Consider the following 27,954-nt stretch of genomic DNA (forward strand, 5'->3'; position numbering starts at 1 on the left):
GGGCGGGGAGCAGGCGCAGAACGGGGCCGGGCGCCGCAGCTGCCGCGGGTTCGGAAGCTCATCACTCGGGGACTCGGTTGCTCCGGCGACTTAGAAAGTGGGGTCTTCGGCTGTCTGAGCAGGCTGGGTTCTCCGACTGCCAAGTTATTTCGATATACAGCTTTTCGAAAGCCTTTGCCAGGAGAGCTATTATTTTTTCCTCCTAAATATATGTAAGTTGCATTTCAGCCGGAGCTCGACTGAATCGGTACGCGGAGCCTTCGTTTGTGACCTGATTCACACCCTTATGAGGCCTGTTGAATAAACGCAATTGGCGGGACTGAAGAAATCGGAAAAAGACACGCTGAACTTAGATTGGGCTTGAGAAAGTTGTTGCAGCAGGCCACATCATATATATATTGCCTCTAGGATACAGACGATGCAGGCTGCCTAAGAGAGTTGTATAGCCTGAAAACCTGCATCCCTTTTAGCCGTAGTGGGTGAGAGAGATGTGCATACACGTGCAGAGAGTGAGAGGCAGCGTGTGAATGTGTGTACACACACACAAACACAGATACCCCGCTAGCCAACCTCACCTGGGCGGGGCGGGTGATGTCCCGCCCTGTGAAACATCATCTCTCCTCAGAGGAGGTTGGCCCCATCCCTCTTAATTTTCCTCAAGACTTGGTTCCATCATCAGGCTTGGGGGTCTCAAGGGAATGGTGAGTTGATGAGGTGGCTCCATTGTCTGTAAGATCTGATGCTCCCTCCTTGCCTTTTTAATCATATATTATTGTTTTGATTGTTTTTTATATTCCTATTTTATATTTTTTATTGTAAGCCGCCCAGAGTCCCGGTTTGTGAGATGGGCGCCTATATAGATGATGATGATGATGATAACCAGCACTGCAACTTCTTCCTCCGCTTTCGAAGCGAAGCACCTCCCCTCCACAATAATTCATTTTACCGAAGAAGCGGAGGCAGCTTTTCATTTTGTAATTGGCCGGCGGGTGCAAAAGGTGCGCTCCGATTGGCTGACAGGGGGGAGGAGTGGGAAGGCGTGGGAATCTATCTTTCCGGGATAAGATGGCGGCAACGATTGCATTGAGGAGCAGCTGCCGAGCAGCCGGGCGTTTGGTAAGGAACAGAGAGCGGTGGGAGCTGAAAAATGTGAGAAGGGGGAACAGTAGGTGCTTCATGGGCCCTGCTGGTTTCCATTCCTCTCTACAGAGAATAGGAGAGCCGAAAGGATCTACTTGGATCCTCTTGCTCTTTAGCAAGTGCACGGATTGTTGATCCTGTTCTTCTCAAATGTGAGAGGAGTTATGGGTATTTAATCAAAATTAGCGACTCAGTCATCATAAAAGGACTGCAAGCCATCCACGGTTTGTGCCCTGTTGGCCGTAGTCATTCTTCCAGAAATAAGCTTCAGTGCCATGCATAAGTGTAAGCATCTTAGTGATTTGAGATTCTAACTTGCTATTTTCTGTAATTTCAGTGTTACCAAACCTGTCTGAACAGAGATTTCCATGTACCTATATTCCTATACTTGTTTTTTTTTTTAAGGTTGTACAATTCTAATTCATGGCTGAAATGTTTTCCAACAGCTGTTTGCCTGGAATAATGCAGCCTTCCCACCTATCACAGATGTGTTGATTTAAGACACTTTCCCAGAGAGTTTTTGGAGCTGTTCAGAAGCAGCCCTGGGTCTGTGCAGTTCCCCAGGGTCAGCATTTTTGAGATGTAAGAGTTCTCTGTTTCTGAAACTGAAGCAAAGCTGGTCTTTTCTTTTTACAATATGCAGTTCTACTGAGCTTTAAAAATCTTGTTTTTGCACTGGTGGAACTTTTAAACTCCCCTCAGCCCCCATTTCCTGGACATAATTCATAAGCTCTTAGCACTGAGAGTTATGCATTAGCACAGGTCTTTCAAGGGTGAAGTTGGCTTTGCAGCTCCCCTATAAGCAATTGCTCAGGGGTTTTGTTTGTTTTTTGGGCAATCAACCAGACATCAGGTTCAACAGGAGCTTGGCATCTCTGTGCACACTCCCTCAGCATTTTTACATTCATGGAAGAACAGATCACTGCTGATTGTTTCTGAGCGACTGAGGAGCAGAAACAGTGAAAGTGTGGAAAAGTTCTCCAAGTCCCCAAATTTCCAGCCAGCATGATTGTTGACTGTACTAGACCAGAGGTTTTCAGACTTTTTCAGGCATAACCTATGTTACCTATAAGCTTTCAGAAGCATTTCTTTTTTTGCTGAAAATATAATATTCTGCCAGATGGTTGTCTTTGTGATCTAAAGATTGTTTCTAGTTCAGATGTAAGCTTACAAGATTACCTAATATAGCTTAGTTATGGCTCAATTTCTCTAGTTTACAGTAGAAATTGTAGAAGATAGTGTGGCTTCTATCTTTCAGATATCTACCTATAGGTAAAATGAGCTTTCTGAATTGTAATGGTTTACAGATCTGGAAAGATCCAAGGGCTGGCAGCCCTTTCAGGTTAATGAATGCAAATTGTGTAGTTGTGATTACTTGCTGTAGTAAATCTCAGTATGCCTTGGATTGGTAGATGCACAATCTTGGATTAGTAGTTTTCTGCCTTTGAGGAAGCATGTTCTTGATAATAACTGCCATCCTTGAGTGACATATCACCTTTACAAGGCTCCTTTTTATGTATAATTGTGAATTTCTTTATGCCAGTCTTTGACTTTCAGTTTTGCCTTTCACTAGATACAGACTGCCTGCCAAAATGACATTGAAATTCTTCTAGTCACCCTGGCTGACTAATCTTTTTAGGTAGAAGGTAACCTTAGGCTTCATATCAAAACATTAGTTGGATGTCAGAACATTCAGTAAACAGGTCCAGAGAGGCCTGCAGAGCAGACATTAGAGGTCATATCTAACCAGGATCATCATAAAATTCTCCTACTAAGATACTTTATCTGATTTGGAAAGATTTTGTTACTTATTTTGAGCATTGAATTTATCAGAAGCTCTTGTTTCACTAAGCAGATAACATATCAGTTTAAATTTTGTTTGTTCTGTTTTAGATCAAGCAGCAGGCATACTTCTCTCTCCCTTCCTCACTCACTTTTTCCCAGATTCCTTTAGTAATATGAACTCTTGCTAAGAATTAGTTAATTCACAATTACTTATCTGTAAATTTAGGTACTCTTTTACCTGGAACTCAGATAAAATCCTTTTATATTCAGCAAGCCATGGTCAAGGAGGAAGAAAAAACAATCATCTATTATATTCTTTGCATGAATCAAAATGATGCTTGAAATATGTAAAATTGTGGCAATATAAATTTGATCCACTGAACAGTTTGGAGCAGTTTACATAAGGTTTCAGAGTAACATACTATCTAGGCAATGTTCAGTACCAGATTTGAGATCAAAGCTGCATATTAGCAGCGTCCTGCTCTCTGCCCTGTGGCCTTTTCTCAAAATCCTCAGCCCACTGGTGGATCCAGACCAGGCACTTCCAGACAGTTAAGTTTTGTAGTTGCCAGTTCCATTCATGAGGGAGAGTGATTTTTTTATTTATTTAATCTATTTATATGGCTGGCCAACTCACAGATTGTGACTCTTGGTAGTTGACGTAAGCATACAATTCCAAAATATAGATAAGGACACCCCCAAATGAAAGCATAACATAACTGAGGCCAACCCACAATCATTCAGTTTCCAATCATTTCATATGGACTCATCTAACACTCTGGCCTAGGGAAAAAGGCAGATCTTCAAGGCTTTAGGGAAGACTAACAAGGTTGAAGCCACATGAATCTTGGGTGACATGCTTTTTTAGAGGGCAGGCGGGGACCAGCATCATGCCCATCCTGTCAGGTCTTGCAGGATTGGAACCCTTTATGGAATTTTTGCTGAAGAAAGAAAAAAAATGAACTTGTGATTTATGGGTTTGATGATCAGAAAGGGTAGACTATGGAAGAAGGAGATTATGATGTAATCTTAGAATAAAATATAAATGCATTTGTAACCACTGTTAAGATAGACCACTTCTTTATAATCCTTTTCTTTCTTTTTTTTTCATCTTTTTTCTATTTTCTTCCTTATCCATTCAGTATTTTTCTTTATTTTTTATTTCTTTTTCAAAATCTGTATAGTATTTTTATCTTGTAAAAACATTCTTTAATAAAAATTATATATATAAAAAAAGATCTTGTAGGACTGGCAGACTCAGTTGAAGGTAGGTAGTCCTGCAGGCAGCCTGGCCATATTCCATGAAGGGCTTTATAGGTGGTAACTGACATCTTGAATTGTACCTAGAAGCTTAGTGGGAGCCAGTGGAGCTTGCAGAGCAGTGATGTTACATGGATGTACTGTGCCCATAATTACACATGCCATTGTATTCTGGACCAGTTGCCTTTTCCAGGTGGTCTTCAAGGACAGCCCTATGTAGAACACATTGTAACAATCCAACCAGGAGTTGACGAAGGCATAGGCAACTGAACAGTGTCTCCTAATCCAGAAATGAGCACAATTGGTACAGAAGCTGGATTTGTGCAAAGGCCCTCCTGGCCATAGCTGCTACCTGCTCTTCAAGCAGGAGCTGAGAGCCTGGGGGGACCCCTATGTTGCATACTACAGTAGTTCTGTCTGGAGGAGTGCTATCCCATCCAAAATGAAAGATGGAAGGTCCCCAGGTCTAGGGGCCCCAACACCCATAACCATTTGGAATTGCTAGGATTAAGCCAAATCTTGTTCTTGTCCATCCAGACTCCCACTGTCTCCAAATACTAAGAAAGAACCTTGATGGCATCACTTAGTCAGCTAGGAGTAGAGATATATAACTGAGTATCATCAGAATACTGATAATATTTAATTCCATGTCAACAGATGATCTCACCAAGTGGTTTCACATGGATGTTAAAATAAGAGTGGCGAGAGTAGAGAGTCATTAGGGACTCTACAAAGTAGGGGTCAAGGGCTAGATCTTCCCCTTTCTACCAGCACTGACTGACTACGAGCACTAACTGGTCCTGGAAGAAAGAGGAAAACCACCATAATACTGTGTTTTCCATTCCCAGCCCCCAAAGTTGGTCCAGAAAGACATCATTATTGATGGTATTGAAGGCTGCTGAGAGATCACTGAGGGCTTGGATGGATGTACTACCCCCATCCCAATCCTGCTAAACATCATCCACAGGTGTGATCAATAATGTCTCAGTACTGTATCTTGGTCTGAAACCCAACTGAAAAGGGTCCAGATAATCTGTTTGTTCCATGCCCCACTGAAGCTGCAAACCAACCACCTTCTCAACAACCATCCCTAAAAAGAGAAGATTGGAGAGGGATGAAAGTTCTCCAACACTTAATGCAGTGATGGTTTCTGGAGGAGATGATGGATCATCACCTCTTTGAGAGCTGGTGGAACCATTTCCTTATTCATTCATCCATCACCATCTGGATTCAATTACATGTCTCTTGGGAGGCCTTAACCAGCCAGGAAGCACAGGAATACACAGGTGGGTCCACTTACAGCTGCAAGGACCCTATCCACTTCCTTGGGGCTAACAGGCTCAAATTCTTCCTAGATAAAAGGAATACTTCAACATTTAAATCATCAAAGTTGCACTAAACTGTCTGCAATTACAAACTGCTTTTTTCTTTTACTGATTCTTACCTTTTAAAAATAAAGACTCTCATAAGTTTTTCTCAGTTCCCAAGGACTTTGTGTAGTTTTTCTGACGCTACAGAAGTGACTTTCTATCCTTTTTGTAGGGTTCCCCCCCCCATTTCCCATTGAAACTTTGGGTTTTCTTAGGGTTTTCTATTCAAGTACTAACCAGGTCAAACCCTATTTAATACTTCAAGTTCAGCCAAGGTTACTTAGGTGTTCTACCAGAGCTCAATCTTATCTACATACATAAATGCAGTTTATCTGAAATATGGCTGATAACATAACATGAATTTGGGAAATCACTTTATAAAAGTCTGTAATAATTACACTGAATTCCACTATGAAATAGGACTTATGTAAGATGCCAGAGCGGCTAATCTCAACAAAAGGATTAACAGTAAGTATAATCTTGCTGTGTAAATCTATACATGTACAAAAAATTGTATTTTGGTTCCTTATATTTATGAGCTTAAATGTTCTTGTGCTGTAGTCTGGCTATGGATTGTATTAAGTTATCTTCCTACAGAAGTAAATGTGTTCATAATGAGTATTGAAATAGCTACCTGTGGTGCCTTGGTGTTACTTTTAAATGGAAATATACTGAACAGTGAAAAAAATAAAAATGGTTTCTTTAAAAACGGCTAGGTAGCTGGAACCCCTTGGGGGATGTGTTTGCATATGTTTTCTGTTTGGTTGGCCAGATTTGCCCTTTTTTCCTTTATTTTTATTCTTTATCTTGCTTTTTCTTATTTGCCTTCTTTATTTTTATTTGTTCTTTAAATTATCTTTTCTTATTCATACAGTATTGTCTTTTATTTTGTCTGTTATATTGTGAGCCACCCAGAGTCATTCTGGAGTCAGGCAGCACCTAAATAAAATACATTGAATTAAATTAATCCCAAGAAGCCTGCCTTATTCGAATAAGAATGCCCTCAAAGGTACTTGGTGTTCTGAGAGCATATTTGGGATGGTCCACCAAAGCAGGGTTGAATTTACTTACTCGTAAAATGGCACACAGAACCAGTCACCAGTCTCCATTCAAGAGAAGGTAGTCTAGTGAAGTTGTGTCCTTGCCACCCTCTCTAGCCCCCCTCCCAAAATGCTCTCTTATCACCCAGACCTAAGTCTCTAACTTTATCTGGCAAGTATTTATTTATTTAACCAGTTTATATAGCTGCTGATCTCCCCACAGGCATACAGTTAAGCTAAAAACAATCAATACATTAAAAATATAAAAATCAAAATAGAGAATAAAAGAATGTTAAAAATAAGGGAGCCGCCTCACTAATTCCCCATCCTCTGGGGTCCCCAGACCTGCTGGCATAACCAGGTCTTAAGGGACCTCTGGAAGCTCAACAATGATGAGGCCAACCTCACCTCGGGGGAGAAGATTCCACAGCACAAGCACCACAGCAGAAAAGGCCCACCACCTGGGGCTTGCCAAATGTAGCTCCTTAGGCGATGGAACCCACAACATGCCCTCCCTGCTGGATCTGGTAGGACAGGCAGATGAAATTGGGGAGAGATGGTCCCTCAGGTAGCCCAGCCCCATGCCATAAAGGGCTTTAAAGGTCAATACCAGCACATTGAATTGGACCCAGAAAAAAAACTGGTAACCAATCCAGCTCACGAAGTAGAAGTACGTGTATTCTACTAGAAACACACCTAACTGCTTGCACCACTGCAGTTTGCACCAGCTGACGTTTCTGGATACTCTTCAAGGGCAGTCCCATGTTGAGTACATTGCAGTAGTCTAACCAGGAGTTGGCCAGGGCATGAGTGACTGTGAGTAGGTCCCTCTGATCTAGGAATGGGAGCAAAAGTAGTCACATTTCCAAACAGAACACTGGATTACAGCCCCCTCCTCCCTTTATTATGTAAGATTGTTTGTATGGTCCAGAGACATTCAATAAAATAAACTAAAAATAAAATAAAATACAAAATAGCTGTTGGAGGCTTTTGCTTTGCAGCTTGCAGCTTTCCTTTTTTTTTAATTAAAAGAAATCCTAAGAATTAAAGTCAGTTGGGGCGAGGAGCCTTTCAGGTGTCAAAAGAAGTATTTACTGGCATAAAGGTACCTGCAGGTACTGCATTGCCAATCCTTCAGTTATATCTATCTGGATGTGTATTCCCTTAAATGTGTTAAGAAAATGTCCATAGAGAATAGCTGCCATGTTAAATCCATTGGGATTTCTCTAATAGAATGAATGAAACAAAGAACTTTTTAGTTGACCTTGGTTTCTGCAAATCTTGCCATGTGAGTTGTGGGTGGCATTTGATAACTCTGATGCCACCCACATCATATGGGTTGCAAGGTTGCTGTCCTTTCAGCACTGGAGCATTATCTGTGGATATATCCTAAGATGGACCAATTTTGAGGAACAGGAAACTACTTTTGCCTCTGCAAGATGCTGGACATTGTGTGTAGAGGCAGTGGAATAGGATAGTAAGCTTATATAATTCTCGTGAAACAAACATAGGCCATTTGAAGGATCTTTTAAAAATTCTATACTGTGACTGCACGTATTTTTTTCTTTAATAAATACAAAAGAGAATAAGAGAAATGATTTCTTTTAATTTCTCTGTTGTGGAATTTTTGCCAAAGACAGGAGCACAACACTGAGGAGAAGATCCATGTTTATTGCAATGATCATTGGGTGCCTGCTTTCAAGAAAGAGGGACCCTGAACAATAGTAAAGGCCTTTTTGGCAAAAAGGGGAGATATTGGGGAACCAGCCACCAATTCAGTCATTGTAGGAACTGAAGTATTGTGCAAACCATTCTGATTAAGTATGCTGCCGGCAGGGGAGAAAAGAAAAAGAAACAAAATGGTTTTCTTTAGGGAAAGGACTGACTGGGATATGCAAGCAGTGTGGGAGAAGAGATTTCTGAAATAGATACTGGCATTATAGCAAAGCAGAGTATAAACGGTAGTACTGAGTGGGTTATTAAGGGGGTATGTGAAGTTGGGGTTGCATGGGTCAGAGGAATTCACAATTACCCCAATATCTGTGAATGCAACAGAGCCCAAAATGTAGACAGGAGTGCCTGAACAGTTTCTTTTGCTGAAATCCAATCCCCAACACCTCCCCCTCCCTTCACCAGGTTGCATAAAGGAAGCATTTGACATAATTCTGACAACCAATTCAATTCCCCCCTCAAGTCCACTTATAAATTTCTACCACTGTCCCTCTTGGCACAAGGTCAAGTTGCACTAGGCAGAGGTCCAGATATTGAAGTGGTAAAGTACAATGAGCAGTTAGTTGAGACAGGTCGGGATGTGAAAAAAAGGAGTACGGGTCTCTCCTTTTGGGGAGAGGCTTAGAAGAGGTGGTCCTTAACTTGCACAGTTCAGCTTGAAAGGTGATAGAAAGATCAAGATCAAGTCCATGCCTGCAGAGTCCCACTGAAGTGATGATTCCAGCGACCAGTGTGATTTCCCACAGAAGTCAAAGGGTGCAGTCCATGCCTTCAGGAGGGAGAAAGAAAATGGCTTAGGCGGTTGAATACAGGGCAATTCACCCTGCAAGCTATCTCTTACAATCTGCACACTCAATCTTCCGCAGGATTCCCTGAGTTTCACTTGAGGGGTTTTACCTGCCCATTGTATGTACTGTAGACACATGGCATATCAACAGTAAAAGTACATTTAGAGTTTTAGTTGATTATTAGAGAGTGCTGAGTTCACACCCACTCTCTCACAAAGTCAAAATAGTCCCAAATTTTAGAGTCATTCAGTGGCTTTGTGTAGACAGGGAATCTGCCTTGCCAATGATGTGTATACCCAATAGTTATACTGCTGTTCAGTGATGGCCATCTGGCAGTTGAAATGTCAGTATCTGCAGCAGTCAGCAGGAGGAAGAGGCAAGCATTTTCAGCTAGCAGGCATTTTTGCTTTAAACAGATTCACACCCCAACTCAAGAACTTGGAAAACTCCTCCTGAGGTGACTGCAGTCGTCCTTGTGAGTTCTTATTGAAGTCTACTGAACAAAAAGACAATTGTTACCCACTCTTGTAGGGGAGTCGTCTTGTATTTGGAGATGTGAAGCATTTTTTTCCTGCAAGGCAAAATACTTTGCCTGCTTTCAAACACCCGGTGCCTCTTTTCACCCACACTTTTGCTCTTGTGGCCTCAAATTGTCTTTCCCCCTTTTCTTAACTCTGTGCAGGAGGGTTCCCTTTTGTCACATGAGGGAAGGTGATTTTGTGCAGGATCAGTTGCACCGCGCTCTCTCCTGCTGTGAGGCTCATTTCAGGTCTCTCAGTCTAGGTGGAGAAGCATTCCTTGGTAGCCAGGGTCTATTACACCCTCTCCCCCCTCCCTTACGTCTATGCCCAGTAGTGCCAAGTCTGTTATTTTTTTTTTTTAATTTACACTGATGTCACTGGGCACTCTCAGGTCTGTTCCTGAAGCTTCCTCAGTTACAGTCACCAGCAGGAAAGCATCAGGTTCTAACTTCCACACACGGAGTGTGCAAGCCTTCTCTCCTGGGAGGGGGTTTTGATATTGGGCATAGACTAGGTGGGGGTCAACAGACTGTTGATTGAGCTTCAGGATGGCTTGATCCAATAGTGGTCTCCATCCCTTCAACAATTTGTGGCCAGACAGGAGGTGGATTTGCTGCCTTGGGAGGCTTTACCTGTGAAAACCCAGTATCAGTGTCCCAAGAGTTCTCCAAAAGATTGGATTTGCCTCACAGTGCAGAGAATGGCTGAGTACCAGATCCAGTTGATCACCTTCGTAGGGATCCTTGAGCCTTGTTAGGATTAATTACCTGATCATGTAGTGTAAGATGAAGCTGCTAGGTTGATTCTTACTACCATAGGGAAGACAAATCATGAGAGGTTAGCATAATTGTAGAAATGCATACCCAGATAACAGGCCCTCACACTGTGAAAGGGTATGGGTGAATGCAAGCAGCCTTGAGGCAAAACTTGGACTGCTCATCACATTTCTACTTAGATGAGAACATTATTATATACTTCAACTACTAAGGAATTTAATATCTTCTCATTCCTAATAATTTCCAAGAATGATAACTTGAAAAGCTGGACAGACATTGACATAGGAATTTATAGAGTGCCTGGACTGCTTCCAGAGCCAGAAGTTGTTGAAAATTATTGTTTTCTTTTGTTTTCAGATAGACCATACCAGTCCATGGAGACTCTATCCAATATTGTCCTAAACATTGTTTCCCTTTTGTTCATAATATCCATACTGCGGGACAAAGATGAAACCTATAAGTTTTTCCTCATAACCCATTTAGTTTAAAAGTAAAACACATGAAGACCCCCTTTAGGGCTGGACTTTTATTGCAAAGCAGAGAATGAGATTGCTGATAAAAGTTGAAATGCAAAGCACTCTTGGGGGCAGCACAGCAATAGGGCAAAAAATGTACCTCCCTCCCCCCTTCTCCGAGCTATTGCTTCTCTGAGCTTGCGTAGGTCTTCTTGAGAGAAGTTACCACTTTTTCCTAACAGTAGCAAGTGAAAGAAATAAATCTGCAAAAGAAAACATTTGAAATGCAGATCTTTATTCTAAAAAAGAAACACTTAAAGTCCAGCCCATTTACTGCAATCACCTTTTTTACTTTAGAGGGGGAAGCAAGGTCCCCCCACTGCTTCAAATCTGATAGACTGGAAAGAAAAGATTGCTTAGGGCTTTTGTTTTTTGGGAACTAATGCTCCAAAACCATAAGGGTAGGAGACTTTTCATAACATTTTCCTGAAAAACATCAGCTTTTTCCTGAAAAACATCAGGTTTCTCCCCTGATGTTTCTCAAATAAAACATGCCATGTTGCTGGAATTATTTTGTAATAGCATGTATAAAGTACAAAATACTGTACTGGGGCGTGTTGCAAAGATGTTTGCCATTACAGTAGTATTTGAGCCTTCAGACGTTTACTCCTACCCTCACTCCTGGCCAGATGTTTTCCTGCACCAGGAGGAAAAAAAAGAAGAAGAAAATGCACTCCTTCAGTTCTTCCTGGGCCAATTCTTGGTAGCGTTTCCGGTGGGCTGTTCAAATAGCTTATAGCTGCTTCTTTCCCACCTTGAGATCAGGCCCTCAGACAATGCCAGTAAACAGACGTCCACCTTTATCTTCCCCATTCCCAACACACTAACCTCTCACAAACCCTCTTACAACATACAGTGTGCTTTTCTTTGCTTCCATCCATCTGCATCTTTTGATGCCTTCCAAAAGACCCCTTTGTCCCTTTGCACTCCATCTTCTGCAACCATGCCCAATCCTTCCACCTTCACTGAGGCCCACTTCCACCAGTTCAAAGCAGGCCTGCTGCAGTCAACCTGCCCAATGCTATGTCCACACAGACTTCAGTCTTCCTCTACTCAAGACTGCCACTTCCTGACCACTGGAGCTCTCCTGTACCTTTACATGGAGAGGAGACTTCAACTCCTCTGACCCAGAGCTCTATTAAAAGGTCCCAGAATCCCTGATCTATTGGAGGGTGGGAACACAGTTATGTTTCCTATCACCACACAACTCCAGTGGCTCAAGTAGGTATGGCTTTGTTTCACCTGGTGATGTTCTGAATTGGCTTTAAGTGTAGATAACGAACAATACACCAGCACACATGCATCAAGAAGAGAAATGAAAAGGAGAAAGGGTCAGTTCCAAAAAAGAAATACACAAATCAAAGTACAAGAGGAGGTCTCTACAAAAGTAATTAAAAGAAAGATTAAACATGTGGCATGTCAGGAACGCACACCACCAGCAAGTAAAGAATTCCAGTCATTATTCAGATTTTATTGCCCATTGTTATACTTGGTGGTGCCTTTTCCTTTTTTTTTTTTTTTTTAGCTTGGTTCAGTAGGAATTAGTGGAGCAATCAGGGGCAGAGAGTGGGGAATGGAGATGAGCTTGTGCAAAGGTGGCAAAAGCTAGAGAGGTCCAGGAGAAAACATGGAGAGGTAGGATGGGGTCTCCACCAGGAGCCTGAAAGAGTGGGTAGAGCAGTCACAAAGAAATCAGCAAGGAAGGCATAAATCAGAAGAGGAAAGTTAAGGAAAAAGAGCAGCCCTACATTTTCAGCTAGAGTATTAGCCATAGGGGCTGAGACTTAAAGAAATCCAGGGTTATGGGGTAGAGGTTCCCAAAGTCTAAAAATATCCTTTGGAAAGAAATCTCATTTCCCTACTTGTATTCTGGAGAGCGGAGGGAAAGGGGAACACACGCACATGCGAGTGCGCACACACACACATTTGGGAGCTGAAATGAGCAGGAGGCCTCAAAAAGTTCCCTGGGGTACTTAGGCATGGCTGTACCTCATGGTTCAGAAAGACAAAACACAGGTGCAGGCACAGACATGCTTAAAAACAACTACTGATAACTCTTGGGTTATTGGAGATAGTTTGATTATTTATTTTTTAATAGTCCCCTCCTTTTTTGCGGGGGGCGGTGAGAGAAAAAGAGAGAAAGAGCTGCTCTGCGCCCTTGCGTTCTAAGAAATCCACTTGGGAAATCCTAAGTCCAACTGCACAAAGCAACAAAAAGGAGACAAGAAATGAGCTCACAAATAACTCTCAGACTCACAAACAACATGTGCACATACAACCACGGACAGTCTGGATCCGATTACTCTCTTTAGGCCCGGGGAGGTGCCAGGCTAGGACTCACCCTTGTGATGCTGGTTGGCTTTTGCTTCTTCCCAAACCCTTCTTTCTTGCTCCTGTCGTACCCTGCTTGGAAGAGGAGCTGACAGAGCTGCCCCCACCGCGAATCCCGCTTGGAAGGGGAACCGGCAGAGCTGTTTGGAACCCTGGCATCATCCTCTGGCCCCTGTCTGAGTCCCACTTGGAAGGGGAGCAACAGTTCCAGCAACCGCCACCTAAACTGCCCACAACCTACTGGTGCACAAAACTATGCTGGTGGCAACTTAAACCATCCGCAACTCTTACCTACCAGCGCTGTCCCGGCAATCTCTTAGCTTTCTCCTCAGGGACTGATCCAGGCACCGCTCTGGGGAGTGCTGACTCAAGGGAGGAAGGGATGCAAAGGATCCCATGGGTACCCAGTCTCATCTGTAGCCAGAACTCACCAGAGCAGATCACTGGATCCCACTGCTGACACCAGAACTGCTGTGGAATTTTTGCCAGAGACAGGAACGCAACACTGAGAAGAACCATGTTTATTGCAATGATCATTGGGTGCCTGCTTTCAAGAAAGAGGGACCCTGAACAATAGAAAAGCATAGAATGTATACATTTTTGAGGTTGAGAGGCGGGAAATCTGAGGAATCTGATTCCAGGATGGGTGTTAAATGGGGGATAAATGGCTTTTCTGTGGTGAGATAAGAACCACGCTTTAGCCTGAGTCAAGGAATCTATTGCAAAAGAGAACAGAATGTTGCACTCTTAATAAGGACAGAATTCCTGTGGTTTCTCATTTATTAGCAAAGGATTTCCTTGGCAAACCTTAAGCAGACAGGTGATGGCCCTCCCATTGTTTCAGTATGATAGTATTAAGATGGCTATTTTTGGCAGTGGAACATGGTCACTCTTGGGTCATGCGATAGCTTGGAGCTGATCCTGTTTTGCATGAGCAAAGAATGGCAGAAGGAAGTGGAGAAAAGAGTTTATGAGAGGGGGGCAGAAAGAGAGGCAGGGGGAAGGGGGGAGAGTTTCCAGCTTTATTTCATTATTTTTCCATCACATCTCATAAGCCCTTGATTTGGCAGTAACTCCCTTTCTCCCAAAGAGAATGGTCATTAATGGTGAAAGGGATAAAAATGATACTTCTGCTAATTTGGGTCTCAATAGTTTAAAAAATGTTTTCTTTTTGTTCTTTTTGCAAATTAAAAGGGGTATGTGGAAACTTCAAGAATACTTTGCTCTTACAGTTTTAATTTTTCTTTCCTTGGCCAGCTCTGTGTTCACCAGATAAGGCTGTATAATAACTTTTGTTTGCTAAAGCAAAAATACATTTCTGAGTTTGAGAAGACTTTATGGAGGTACCAACATCAGCATCGATCATTTAGAACAACTGCTGGTAAGATTCCTTCATGTTCAAATGAGTTAATATTTTTCATTAAGTGTCATTTGCTCTATAAATACCAGAGAAAGGCAGGCAAAGAATGAAAGATTCAGGCTTTTGAAATGTGCACATTTTTCTAAAGTGTGCAGCTCTCAAATACAGTAGTAGAGGCCAGTTGTTCTTCTGCAGATATAAGGCCTTGTGTATGCATTCAGACAATTATTTAAAAATTATCCTTTTGACTGACCATGCAGTTCATCATGTGCATGACAACCAAGCCGTTAATAATAGTTTTCTATTCTCAAACAATGTAAAAGTTGGAGAGTTCAGAGAGCTAAGATATAATTGAATATAGCCCTGTGTTTATTAGGGTAAAGTCAATTATTTGTCAAAGGAATGTCACATTTAACAAGAGAGTATAGAAACCCTGTGGGACCAGCTTCTGGGGTACAAGAAAAGTAGTCCAGTATGTACTTGTAGAGATAGCTTCACTTACAGTAATTATTATCCACACAATTTTTGGCAATTGATTGATTATATGCCATCAAGTCAGTGTCAACTCTTAGTAACCACATAGATTTTCTCCATGATGATCTGTCCCTAACCTATCCTTTCAGCTCTTCCAACAGTGCACCCTTTGCCACTGTAACCGAGTCTATCTACCTTGCTGCTGCCGGTCATCATCTTCTCTTTCCTTCCACCTTTCCCAGCACTAGACCCTTCTCCAGAGAGCTAGGTCTTTGCATAATGTGTCCAAAGTAGGATATAAAAATGGCAAACTGTATTTTTATTACAATGCCGGGTCAATAAACCAAGAAAGTTTAGCCATAAAACCTATTGCCTTTACCAGTCCTTTGTCTACAGATACTCTAAATATCACATTTCCTGATTTTGTAAGTTCAACCTGCAATTTTGTTCATGTCTGCTGGCTAATTGGCTTCATGCTGTGGGACTTCACTTCAAAGCAAAAAGTCATGCAGGTGTTGATTTTCTGCATCTGTTGGCATATTGTAGTTTTCCCAAGGCCCTTTTCTTCTGCGTTTTAGTTTTGTAAGGATTCTAATTTGTCTGCCTGTAGCTTGAACTACTTCATCTGCTCAAAATTTTATTTAGGGTTGCTTTTTAGTTGTTCTCTTTTGTTTAACATTTTCTCCTTTGTCTTCAAGCTTCACATGGCCAGATTGTTCAGTTCAAGCTCTCTGATATTGGAGAAGGAATCACAGAAGTGACAGTGAAAGAGTGGTAAGTTTAAATTGTGAATTTCCATGGAGCAGTTCCCTAACCAAAAAAGTTTGCTTTTTGAAAAGTCAGAGTAGGGAAGAAAAAAAAGAATCTTTGAATTCTAAGGAGGCCATAGAGCAGTGTTTCTCAACCTTAGCAACTTTAAGATGTGTGGACTTCAACTCCCAGAATTCCCCAGCCAGCATGCTATGGAGGTAATCTTCTGTTATTAGCCATCATTATTTTCCATTTGATGCAATTTAGGCATTGAGAACTGGACCTGATTTTTCTGACAGCAACTGACTCAAGGGCTGTTATATGAAGAAGTTTCCTCATATTTCTATGATAGTTTATTTCAATGCCTCAGCACTCTCTGTTGAATTTATTTTGTTTATAAAATGCTTTCTCTTTTGTTTATTATTAAAAACAATCCCAAAACAGGTTTGCTTAAGATTCTGGGCAACTGAATAAGAACACTTTTTAATATATTTGGGCTTAATATGTCTGGAATGCTTTAATTAATCTATATCTGTGGAAGAGAGTGTTGAAACATGATTGCAGTCAGTTTACTCAAACTAAAGAAGGATGGTGGATACTATGCAACTACTTCCTTGTTCAAAGCTTTCGAGCCTACTGGTCACATACTAGGTTGTTAAAAAGTCCAGCTTTCAAGAACTGCTTTGCAGGTCTAGAGTGACAGCATTTTCCATGTTTCTATTTGCTTTTGAACACACACACCCTCTTACTCAAGCTGAACATTACATAGGTTAATAATAACGCTGCCCTCAAGTTGAGCTTGACTTCTGGGCACTATGTTAACACATCCACGCAGTTTTCTTGGCAACCATAAGGAAGTGGTTAGTTGTTGCCTTCTTCTGGGGTACTATTCTAGCCTGGAGCCAGGCACTTCCCTTGTAATCTCCCATCCAAGTACTAACCAGCTCTGATCCTGCTTACCTGCCAGAGCAGGTTGGCCACCGGCTGAGATCTTATGAAAGCTGTTTCTGGAGATCAGCTTTACCCTTGTGTATCTTATGCTATTTTTTTTCCTTTCTTTCAGGTATGTAAAAGAAGGTGATGTTGTGTCGCAGTTTGATAGCATCTGTGAAGTACAAAGTGATAAAGCCTCAGTCACAATCACCAGCCGTTATGATGGCATCATTAGAAAACTCCATTATGGGTTAGATGAAATTGCCCGTGTGGGGAAACCCCTGGTGGATATAGAAACAGCTACTTTGAAAAGTAATGTTCGTTTCTTTTCATCACTGAATCAGGATGTCAACAGTACTGAATATTGATTTGTGGTTATTTGGTTCCTATATTCACCATGTACTTTAAGCCATGTGTTTGTGTGAAGCTATGAATGCCCATGTATAAAAGATAAAAGTCCTCAAAGCAGGCCCTAGAGACGGAAGAGTTTCTTCTGGAAGATTTCAGTTTATGCACCTTCTGGAAATATACCAGAATGATGCCTGCTAAGAAGCCGCAACAACAGACGGCTCTGAAGACATGAAGTGGCTATCAGAACAGAAGATGGTTCTTGTGAAGTAGATGAGGTGATGGTACTCAGGTGGAAGAGTACTAGCGGGGAGTGGTTGATCCTTGTCAGAAATGATAAAAATGGTATTGTTGTCCTGCAGAACCATCATATAGAATGAGAATAGCAGATCTTCATACGATTATGATCAAATGTGATGGGCTTCCTTTTTCTTAATATAGCTAAGTCTTTTCCCTCTTTCCTTTCTCCTTTTCTAGGGAGAACGCCAAAGGCTGGAAGCTCCTGCTTTCTTTTTCAAACATTTTAACATTTTAATTTAATGTGGCCTGTTGCAACCATAGTTAGCTTGTGAGGATATGCTAAACTTATGGGAAAGTGATTAATTTTCTTATTGTGGTTTAAAGCAAGTACGGGCAGACCTGTAAGGTCTTTGTTCTTTCACTAGGCTCTTGTGAGCCACCAAATGGAATGAGGTCCAAGCTTTCAGTCAGTGATGAAGCCAGGTACTGAAATGCGTAAATAATGTGTTTAAAAGACATATATAGACATACAAAACAATATTTTAGTTACTACATATTAGAGTTTCCACTAGCCTCATTTAGAATGTAGGTTCCTTTTGTTGCTCTTTTTAATAAAATAAAGGATGTTGTCATATACCCATTCTGATCCACAGACCATCTGTTGAGCTGTTCTGTTCCCAATTTATTCTCAACTCATCCCTGGCTTAAACTAATCAAATTTTCCCAAGTTCACGTATTATGGGAAATGGATTGTTTAAAATAGGAAGAAAGCTTCTTCCTGTTGCATGGAAACCTGATTCAGATCATAAACTGCTTTTCAATGTCATGGGAGAAATAGAAGGAGAAATTATCCTTTGGACTTAGGACTGCAAAACTTTTGAACCGTTATTATTTACCTGTACTTAGTTTCTTGGAGAAGCTAAGGGCTGATTTAAAAAATTGTTTTAAGACACATTTAATTATATAACCCACTCAAGATATTTCACATATTGAAGAGCTAATATAATAGTAATTATATTACTATTGGTCACCTCCCTGTGATGCTGCTCCAACCTAACACAGTAACAAATCACATTCCCATATACTGTAAATAGTTTGTTTCAACTTATATTTGAGAACCAGATGCTAACTTGCTTTACTCAACGTAATCCATGTTCTTTATTTTGGGTCCAATCTGCAGCTGTAACTCCTGAAGAAGATGTGGTTGAAACACCTGCTGTGTCACGTGAAGAGCAGATCCACCAGCAGATCAAAGGCCATAAGACCTTAGTAACCCCTGCTGTTCGCCGCCTTGCTATGGAAAACAATGTATGTTTTTACATATTAAAAAAAGGTTTCTTGCTGTTGATGTGTCATACGTGTTGTAAACATGTAGCATGTGCCCAAGTGCTTACATGCCAAAATCATCACTAATCAGAGAAGCTAATTATAAACTTTAGGATTTGGCAACTACTTTATAATGGAAAGAGATATGTTATGCTCCATAAGCGGTCCAATAATATGCTTGCCTCCTTGAAAGGCCTAGTCCAGTGTTTCTCAACCTTGGCAACTTTAAGATGTGTGAATGTCAACTCCCAGAATTCCCCAGCCAGCATGCTGGCTGGGAAATTCTGGCAGTTGAAGTCCACACATTTTAAAGTGGCTAACGTTGAGAAACACTGGACTAGTCTATTTATGTAATAATGGTTATATATTCAGTGTTGTGAACTAGGTATGGAGTAAGATCCATTCACCACACAGAATATGGTATCAGATATTGAGGAAAAGTTGCTGAGCATTAATGTGGGTGAATAATTTCCAAAACGTCTGCTCCCAAAAGGGAAGTTTGGAAAGAGCCCTTGATCACTCTGTGCCTCTTACGTGGCTTAAAGAGAGTTGAACACTTTGAAGCTTTGAACTTCCTGGGAGAATATTGCAGCTTCAATGACATATTGGCAGTATAATATACTTTAAACACTGGAGTCAGCCTATGAATGGCCATGTGATAAATGTTTTGCATTTAAAGGGTTTTCTGGGTCTTGTTTGTCCAGGGAGTACAGCGGAGTCTTGTGGTATATATAGGAAAGTAAATGTATTATTGCAGAAAACTTTGTGAATCACAGTGCAGTTCAGCAGATGCATAAAGCATAATATGTTGGTGAAAGCAAAGAGAAAGGAAAAGATAGTGGGATGGAAAGAGAATCGCTCTGACACATTAGATGAGCTGTGCCTGAAAAATGGAAGCAGCTTCCATCCTCCGTGGTGTCTGCACTCATCCTAGAAATGCCTGTGGCATCAAAACAGAGTCATTTGCAAATATAAAGAGCATTTCTAGGCAGCAGTTTCATAATGCAACCATCCCCTTCATCTTTGGAATCTGAAAGAAAGGGTCTACATACTGTCATCTTCCACTTGTAACTCTCCCCATATTTCCTTACTACTGCTTCAGTCTTATTACAGAAAATCTGCTAAGGAGGGAAAGATGGAATAGCACATCAAAGACTTATCTCAGATAGCATAGGAGCTCTTTTGTCTGCAGGGTTTGTCAGCAAATCAGCTTCAAAATCTAACACGAATTATATGTGGATCGTTTTACAGTAGGTTTTTACATGGGCTTGAAGAAATGCTTATGAACAAATAAGCGATATAGGAATTTAATAACTTAGTGTAATTGCATACAAATTTACAACGAATTTGGGAAAGGGTGGATGCATCTCAGTCCATTATTTCAAGTACCAGATGCTTCCAGAACTTGGCCCACTATGGACAATTTGTTAACTGAAATCAAACATTGACATGGATTCTTCAGGTGAATTACAGGTCTGCCATTTCCTTCCTTCCTTCCTTAGTTTGCAAGAAGTATGAGTTCTCTTGCTTGTGGTCAATTTCTGGAGTTCACATAAGTTTTCATGGATCTGAGGAAATGCACTGTAATCTACAAAAGCTCAGTTGATAAAACTGGTTAGTAGTTCAACTTACATGGCTGCATCTCTCTCAATTGTTGGTGGTTCTGTGTCTTTTAGATTAAGCTGAGTGAAGTTGTCGGAACAGGGAAAGATAACCGTATTCTCAAAGAAGACATTCTTAACTACTTAGCCAAGCAGACTGGAGCAATTTTACCTCTGTCACCAAAACCTGACATCATCACACCTTCATCAAAACCAGAACTTACTGTAGACATGTCAAAAGAGAAGGCCGCAGGAACTCTAACACCTCTTTCTAAACCCGTAATTTCAAGGAAAGATACAACAGTGGCCTTATCTGGTAAAAAGAAAAAAAGTTATTTTAATAACATGCATGAAGCACTTATAAATAACTACTACAAAATGCAGTTATTATATTTATCTTGTGATCTTAGAAGGGTACTGTGGGTCATTCCACACCTGTCTTTTTATGTTCGGGTATTATTTTCAGAATTGTGGTAGAGCCACTAAAATAGACGTTTGTATCCTCTCTAGTTGTTGGTATTTATTGGATGAGTCAGTATTATTTTCAGAAATGTGGTGAAACTTCACTGAATAAACACCAACACCTGGAGAGAATCCAAACAATTTTTATTGGTTCCAAAGCTAGCAGGTTACAGTAGGTCGTTGGTCTCTTGCACCCAAATGAGCCAAGAACAAGAACTACAGACTAGCATAGGTCTTATGTGGAATGTTGATCAAGGGCGGTTTGAACATATGTTAACAGGACACCCCAAGTGAAAGAATTGCTTTACAACTGATAAGCAAATAAGGTAACTACAAAGGTAGACATGGACATCCTTCATGGTGTGGAAACGTTGTCGAAGCAGTCCTTGAAAGGCATCATAGACTTGCGCCAAGGTTCTAATGATTGTTCCAAGAGAGAAATAAGAAAGTGCAGTAGTGTGCATCCTTGAATCCACTTCCTCCTCTCAGAGTGTAAACTATAAAATCAATTATAAACTTACAGGCACAAACTGGCACAGCAAAGAGGTCTCCATTCTTAAAAGGTGCTGTGTGAGAAATATACAAATAGTCATATATGAGATACTATAGGGGTCAAAGTAAGCATATGATTACATAATTTCTTCAACCTGAGTTCACATTCCACATCTCCATAGAAGAATTATGGAAATGCTGATTTGGGAATGAGGTTTTTACATATGCAACCAATGCAGATTTAGATTGTAGTGCTCATCAAGGCTCCTGTGGAAAGAAACTGAGTTTTCAATGCATGTGAGGTTGTGTATTCACTATGCACAGCCGCTAGTTCAGTCTAATAGAACAAATCTGGATCGTGATTAATGTACAAATGGCAATGCAGATTAGTGTTTTGGAAAAATAAGTGCAGAACCTGATAGAGTATTATAGCTTCTAAAGACTGGTAGCCTGCCCCATGTTTTCTGTCTCTGATTTTCTTTCAGAATTAGCTGAATTAATTTCCTGATTCCTAGAAAATTAATATGGACAGCTTCTGGGGATCCTTGGACTGTAGTTATGAGATCTAGATGTTCCATGTTCTAATTTTGCTAGAGAACAACCTTCTGTTGCAATTTAAGACTCGGTGTGTATTACTCACTTCAACTGGCTTTCCTACATAACTCACTGGAAGTGTTGAGGACACTTCCTTCACACTTTGAAGGGCCCCACTATAATTTCAGGCTGTGAAAGCTGTCATACAGGGTTCTGAAAAGTATAAAATGTGGTGTCACACAGGGTTCCTAAAAATCTCCCACCAAATCCTGATTACTCTCCATAGCTATTGGATGCCCCCATTGAATGCAGTGGATAAAACCATCCTTAGCCAAGTCGATTCTACATCATTCTTCTTTAGGTAACTAACTTTTCCTTAATCATACAGCTTTTCCCCAGAGTTTCTTGTACATCTGACTGTATTATTATAATATATATAGCTCCTCTAATCAGTCGGTTTGCTGTCTAAAGGAAACTTTTGAAGAAACAAGATAATTTAGAGTATCACTAACTGTAAATGGTTTCCCTTCTCTGTTTTTTAGGATTTCAGAAGGCAATGGTGAAAACTATGACTGCTGCTTTGAAAATTCCTCACTTTGGTTATTGTGATGAGGTTGACCTCACGCAGCTCATCCAGCTGAGAGAAAAGTTGAAACCTTTAGCACAAGAACGGGGAGTTAACCTCACTTTCATGCCCTTCTTTTTAAAGGTGAGTTATGATGGTGAACCTTGCTTTTTCTAGCCCAGTAGTCATATTTTGTGGCATAGGATGATCAGATTTGGCAGGAAACACTGTAGTCTCTTGATTATTCATGATGATGACTGAACCTGACAAACATGAATTAGATGAACATCTGAAGATACAAAGGTTCTCCTATCTGTGTTATAGTGGAAACAGCCTTGGAAAAAAGTTCTATCAAATTGCCAAATCTGCCTGTATTCTGGATTACTGGTGTGATGCGTGATGCGATGCCTGTTCTTCATAGGCATTTCAAATATATTGTTTCACTACAGAATGATATTAAAATGTAATTGTAGTGACCATATTCACACCATCCATTTTGCCTTGATTGTGAGTACTATGTTAGAATACTTTTAAGAACAACTTCGTAGTCCTAGAGAGGTTTTCCTTGAAAGCTCACTTTATTTCAGTGGAGCCCACCCCACAAAGCTAGAATGATCTAGTTATCACAACTTTTTGCAGATTTCTGGAACTATACTATGAAGGACAGAAAGCATGAAATGTGAAAAAGGAGGGATCACCCTAACTTCTTTGAAATGTTTGTTTTATGGGATGGGACAGTAGATAGGGTATGAGATCCATCAAATCTTCATGAGCTTTCAGCTTTACAGAATAATTAGGAATCCCAGCAGAAAAATACATGGGTTATGGCCCTTTTGGCTCTTGGCTTCATATGAGCTAGCCCAATAACCACAACATTAAACATAAACTAAGCAACATTACGGAGAGCCGGTTTGATATAGTGATTAAAAGTATTGGATTAGAAAATGGGCAACTGTGAGTTCTAGTTCTATGTTAGGTGTAAAGCCAGCTAAGTGATTTTCTGCCAGTTGCTCTCTGTTAGCCTTAAGAAGAAGGCAATGGCAAATCATTCTGGAAAAAGTTGCCAAGAAAACTACATGGACTTGTATGTGTAGTCACCAGGAGTCAAGAGTGACTCAAAGATACAATCACCCCCAAGTTACTAGTTCAAAGGGACGAAAAAAACCCTGTTTGCTCTAAGCCAGCAGAGATGTTTAAGAGAGTTTGTACCCCTTGCAGCATTTCCACAGTAGGCCCATCTGGAGAATGCCTCTCTCCTAATACAAGATAATCAAGGAGATAATGTAATACCCCCTCTTTTCTCTTTTTGTTTTCTTTCTCTCTCATACACACGCACACTTAAAAATTGTTTAAATTATATTATAGTGTGTTCTTTTTATATGTTTAACAGGCTGCTTCTCTAGGCTTATTACATTACCCCATTCTTAATGCTTCAGTGGATGAAAACTGCCAAAACATCACATACAAGGTTTGTATATGATTTTAAAAATGGTTTCTTAATACGTCCTCAACTGGTCCAGCTTTGTTTAATTTTGAATAAAGGTACATTTGAATGTGTACTGCGGATAGGAAGTAAACATTGAAAGGTTTCAGTCCCCCCCCCCCCCCGCAGCATAATATCTAGCAGTGTGTTTCTCTCTGTATTTTAACATTTACCAAAAGCTTATCTTTCCTGCAGGATGCTCAGAAAGACACATGGCACTGTATGGATTCCAGAACCCTCTGAGAACAGTTGGCTGCTTTAATTTTGTGGTGATCCACCACTTGATTGTTCTGGCCCCACTCCCTTTTAGGAATTTAGCCCCCGGGTGCCATTTGAAAGTCCCTTGGAGCCTCAAAGAAACGATCAGTCTTATGGAAATATGACCTCTGTGTATTGTGCTTGTTATACAGTAATAACTTTCAGTGTAATTAGTAGGATGTGCAGCAGTCTGAAGGGAAAAAGCTAATTTGGAGCCCTTGTGGGCATATACGTAACATCTGGTGGCACCTCTTTAAATCAGAGGCATCTTTCTGTGGGTTCACGTTGCAAATGCAGAGGGCAGCAGTGTTATCTTGAGAAAAATCACAGCTTCTTGATGGAGTTGCTGATAGGTGCTGTGTGAACACCCCAACACTTTCCAAATCATCTTTTCCTTCAAATCTGGACTGCTGTATGGTCCTACTAAAATACAACATGTATTTTTACCATTTGAATATTACTTGTTCTTCATTTCATTGCAATGTTATATTAAATTTTATGTTTTATTATAAATACAGGTTTTATATTTTATTATCAATATATTATAGGTAGATATATAGGTATCATGTTTTCAGTTTTGCACCCGTAAAGATGTTTTATCTTCTATAATAAATATTGTAAGGAAAACCGTTTGTAGTAGGTGGGAGCATCTAACTGTTCTTGGCTGATCTTGAAAAATACTAAGCAGTGGTAGACCTGAGGAGTAGTTGGATGGGAGACAGTTGGAAAAGGCCAAGACAGAATATAGGTTAGACTGGAGAGCTGGGAAAACTTCCTGGCCGAAGGCAACATCGCACTATTGTTGCCAAGAAAACTACATTGATGTCCTCAGGTAGTAACTAGGAGCTGAACCTGATCAAGAAAGGCTTTATCAGTGAAGGAGCACAAGTATATGAGAAATCATTCTATTGATAAAAAAATAAGATTGTTTTATAATCTACAAAAGAATAATTGAAGAGTAATTAAAATGTGAAATACTTTATTTTGCCAAGAATGAAGATAGCTATTTCTATACAAATTAACACAATGCATTTCTATGTATTCTAGGCTTCTCACAATATTGGAATTGCCATGGACACGGAACAAGGCTTGCTTGTCCCTAATGTGAAAAATGTCCAAGCCTGTAGTGTGTTTGAGGTCGCTTCAGAATTAAATCGCCTACAAAAGTTGGGCTCAGCTAACCAGTTGGGAACAAATGACCTCACAGGGGGAACATTCACACTTTCCAACATTGGCACAGTAAGTTAAACAGCATGTAAAATTAAGCTATTAAACTGTTGGGAATATCATGGGGGCATAAACTGGATCCCTGTGGCAAATGAGGGAGAATTGAAGTAATTTAGGAGGATCAAATGATAACATAGTTGCTTCTATGAGAAGGTATCTACTGGGCTTGCTTTAATGGCTGGGGTTATAGGATGGGTTCATGGACAGGAAGTGAATTCTTTGCTAATGCTTATTGTATCCCAAGGGCACTGTCAATTGTTTCCCCAGTTATACTTAAATACACTTTTCTAATATTGTGCTCCCCAGCTCTTGCACTTTCCACTTAGAATGGACATTCCATATTGGCTAGAACTTCTCGGTATTATAACCCCAACATGTCTGAAATGTTCCAGATTGGAGAAAGCTGCTTTAAAACTTGCCTAAAAGAGACATCATTAAAAATGTACTGATTAAATGTGTTACTTTCCTTTTTGTTTCTTAGATTGGTGGCACTTATGCAAAACCAGTGATCCTACCTCCTGAAGTAGCTATTGGTGCTCTTGGAAAAATACAGGTATTTTCACTTTGAATTATGAAAGATCAGTTTGAAGTTCTACCTAATAAATGTTTGTGTTGGTTTTCTAACTTTGTTATAGTCTTATATAGTCTATATGTTAAATCATGTTTGTTAATTCTTCACTTGTACCTCAAAGTTCTTGTTTGCTATAGATGACTCGGCAAGTGGTTATTAACAACAGAATAGCTTTCTCTCTTGATGTCTTACATTTTGAGTCTTGTCCTAGGGAAAAGCCAACTGAATGTCTTCTCCATAATAAACATTTGAACCTTAGCCCCTCCCATCAAAATAGAATGACTTACATTCCTAATTTGAATACTGAAATTTTTATTAAATGTGTAATGTGTGGGGATGGCAAACCCTATAAATATTACTCATATTAGTATAAAATATTTTTAATGCAAAAGCAGGTAATATCCTGGACATTTAACAACCTGGTGGATCATCATTAATAGTCACTTTTAATTGGCCAAATCTGGAATTATTTTCACATACGTTGCACTGTAAGACTCCAGATTATGTTATCAAGATGACTTGTAAATGTAGTTGCTGTTATGCTTGTTCATTTGCTTTGAAATCTTGAGTAAATACCTTGTAACCATCTTATCAGTGAGGGCGCTCAGGTGTTGGGAAATTCTCATGTATTAATCCACTGGGTTTTTTTACAGCATTTTGTTCTTTAATTTCTAGATCCTTCCTCGATTTAACAGTAAAGGTGAGGTGTTTAAAGCACAAATAATGAATGTGAGCTGGTCAGCTGATCACAGAATCATTGATGGTGCAACCATGTCTCGTTTTTCTAACGTGTGGAAATCCTACTTGGAGAATCCTGCTTCCATGCTGATGGATCTTAAGTAAAGAAGACAAACAGCTGGATGACTTATTTTAATTCCGAAACTGCAATCAGGCTAGTTAAGCTAGCAAGTGCCATTAAAATTAACTTCGTACTTCAGAACTGCATTGTGTTTGCTAGATCTTTCAGATCCCTGCTCTGTATCTTGATTATCTGTTACATTTTTGTCTAGCTGAATTGCTTAGCGGTAAATTGTTTGGCTATAAGCTATAATAGGTCATTGACAAGGTGGCAGAAACTTATAGTGACAAAACGTGCTATATTCCACTGTTAGGGTATTATCAAATGGAGGCTGCTAACAATATTTGTGGGATTCTTATTTGAAACTGCTTGCACTGTTCACAAAATAAATTACAACCTGATTAGAAATGAGAGTACCTGGATGAGACACTAACGGAGTGTTAGCTATTTCTTATGCAATTAATGCACTACAGATAATGTTCAAATAAAATGCTTTTAATGCTTATTTTATTAAAGATACAGGGACTCCCTTTTTTGGCATATGGTGCTAACTGTTCTCTTTTTAAAATATCTTTTCTGCCTTACATTTTGTAGCAGATGTTCTTCATTACTGAAATGAATGTGTATACACTATGTGAATGACAGGCCCTGCACCATAGATGTGTGTTTTTCAAATTTGGGGGTGGCTTTTACAGCGTACAGGTAACACTAGGCATACACAAGATCTAGGTATACACAGGTGTGCATTAAGCATTTCTGCAATGTATGAAGCTACTCTCAGTTAATATGAAGATCTTTGAAATATCTAATAGCAGTTTGTAAACCAGTGTTTTTCAAACTTGGCAACTTGAAGATGTGTGGACTTCAACTCCCAGAATTCCCCAGCTAGCATGCTGGCTGGGGAATTCTGAGAGTTTAAGTCCACACATCTTCAAGTTGCCAAGTTTGAAAAACACTGTTGTAAACCCATCACTCTCCTAGACAAAGTTTTGCTGTGGAGCCATAAATGAATAGTTTTTCAGCTATAAAACAGATGCTTTGAAGAATGTACAATATTTCTGAAGGATATCAAGAGACTATTTAGATTTGGACAACTCCTAGCACCGAGTCCTGCAATGTGATTGACAAGTCTTCCATATGCAACGTATGGATTTACTAAGAAATAATTTGCACAGTGTTTTATATTGTCCCTATGACTATTGGACTAATGTAATTTGGAAGTAATTGCAGAAAATAGCTAGCATTGATTCCTGTGGTCAAGGTGGTACTTCTTC

General features: G+C 40.2%; 1 protein-coding gene across 1 annotated transcript; it reads left to right on the forward strand.

Moving 5' to 3' along the window:
* The first annotated feature begins 1,023 nt into the window (after positions 1 to 1,023).
* DBT (dihydrolipoamide branched chain transacylase E2) lies at positions 1,024 to 27,199 on the forward strand. The gene is made up of 11 exons (XM_007420252.3): positions 1,024 to 1,116; positions 14,515 to 14,638; positions 15,790 to 15,865; positions 16,905 to 17,086; positions 18,543 to 18,670; positions 20,365 to 20,605; positions 22,320 to 22,486; positions 23,733 to 23,810; positions 25,131 to 25,322; positions 25,792 to 25,863; positions 26,557 to 27,199. Exons 1-11 carry the CDS (start codon positions 1,066 to 1,068, stop codon positions 26,722 to 26,724), a joined length of 1,479 nt encoding a protein of 492 aa, XP_007420314.1. The 5' UTR covers positions 1,024 to 1,065; the 3' UTR covers positions 26,725 to 27,199.
* Positions 27,200 to 27,954: the final 755 nt, after the last annotated feature.

Source organism: Python bivittatus, unplaced genomic scaffold (assembly GCF_059951505.1).
Source record: "Python bivittatus isolate LINGU-HERP-01145 unplaced genomic scaffold, Pbiv_v1 ctg000700_np1212, whole genome shotgun sequence".
NCBI classification, from domain to species: Eukaryota; Metazoa; Chordata; class Lepidosauria; order Squamata; family Pythonidae; genus Python; species Python bivittatus.

Coding starts and splice junctions, on each gene's coding strand:
- DBT (XM_007420252.3), top strand. CDS start 1,066: ATGGCGGCAACGATTGCATTGAGGAGCAGCTGCCGAGCAGCCGGGCGT. Junction 1,117..14,514: donor GCCGAGCAGCCGGGCGTTTG/GTAAGGAACAGA, acceptor TTCCTTGGCCAG/CTCTGTGTTCACCAGATAAG. Junction 17,087..18,542: donor AGAAACAGCTACTTTGAAAA/GTAATGTTCGTT, acceptor TCCAATCTGCAG/CTGTAACTCCTGAAGAAGAT.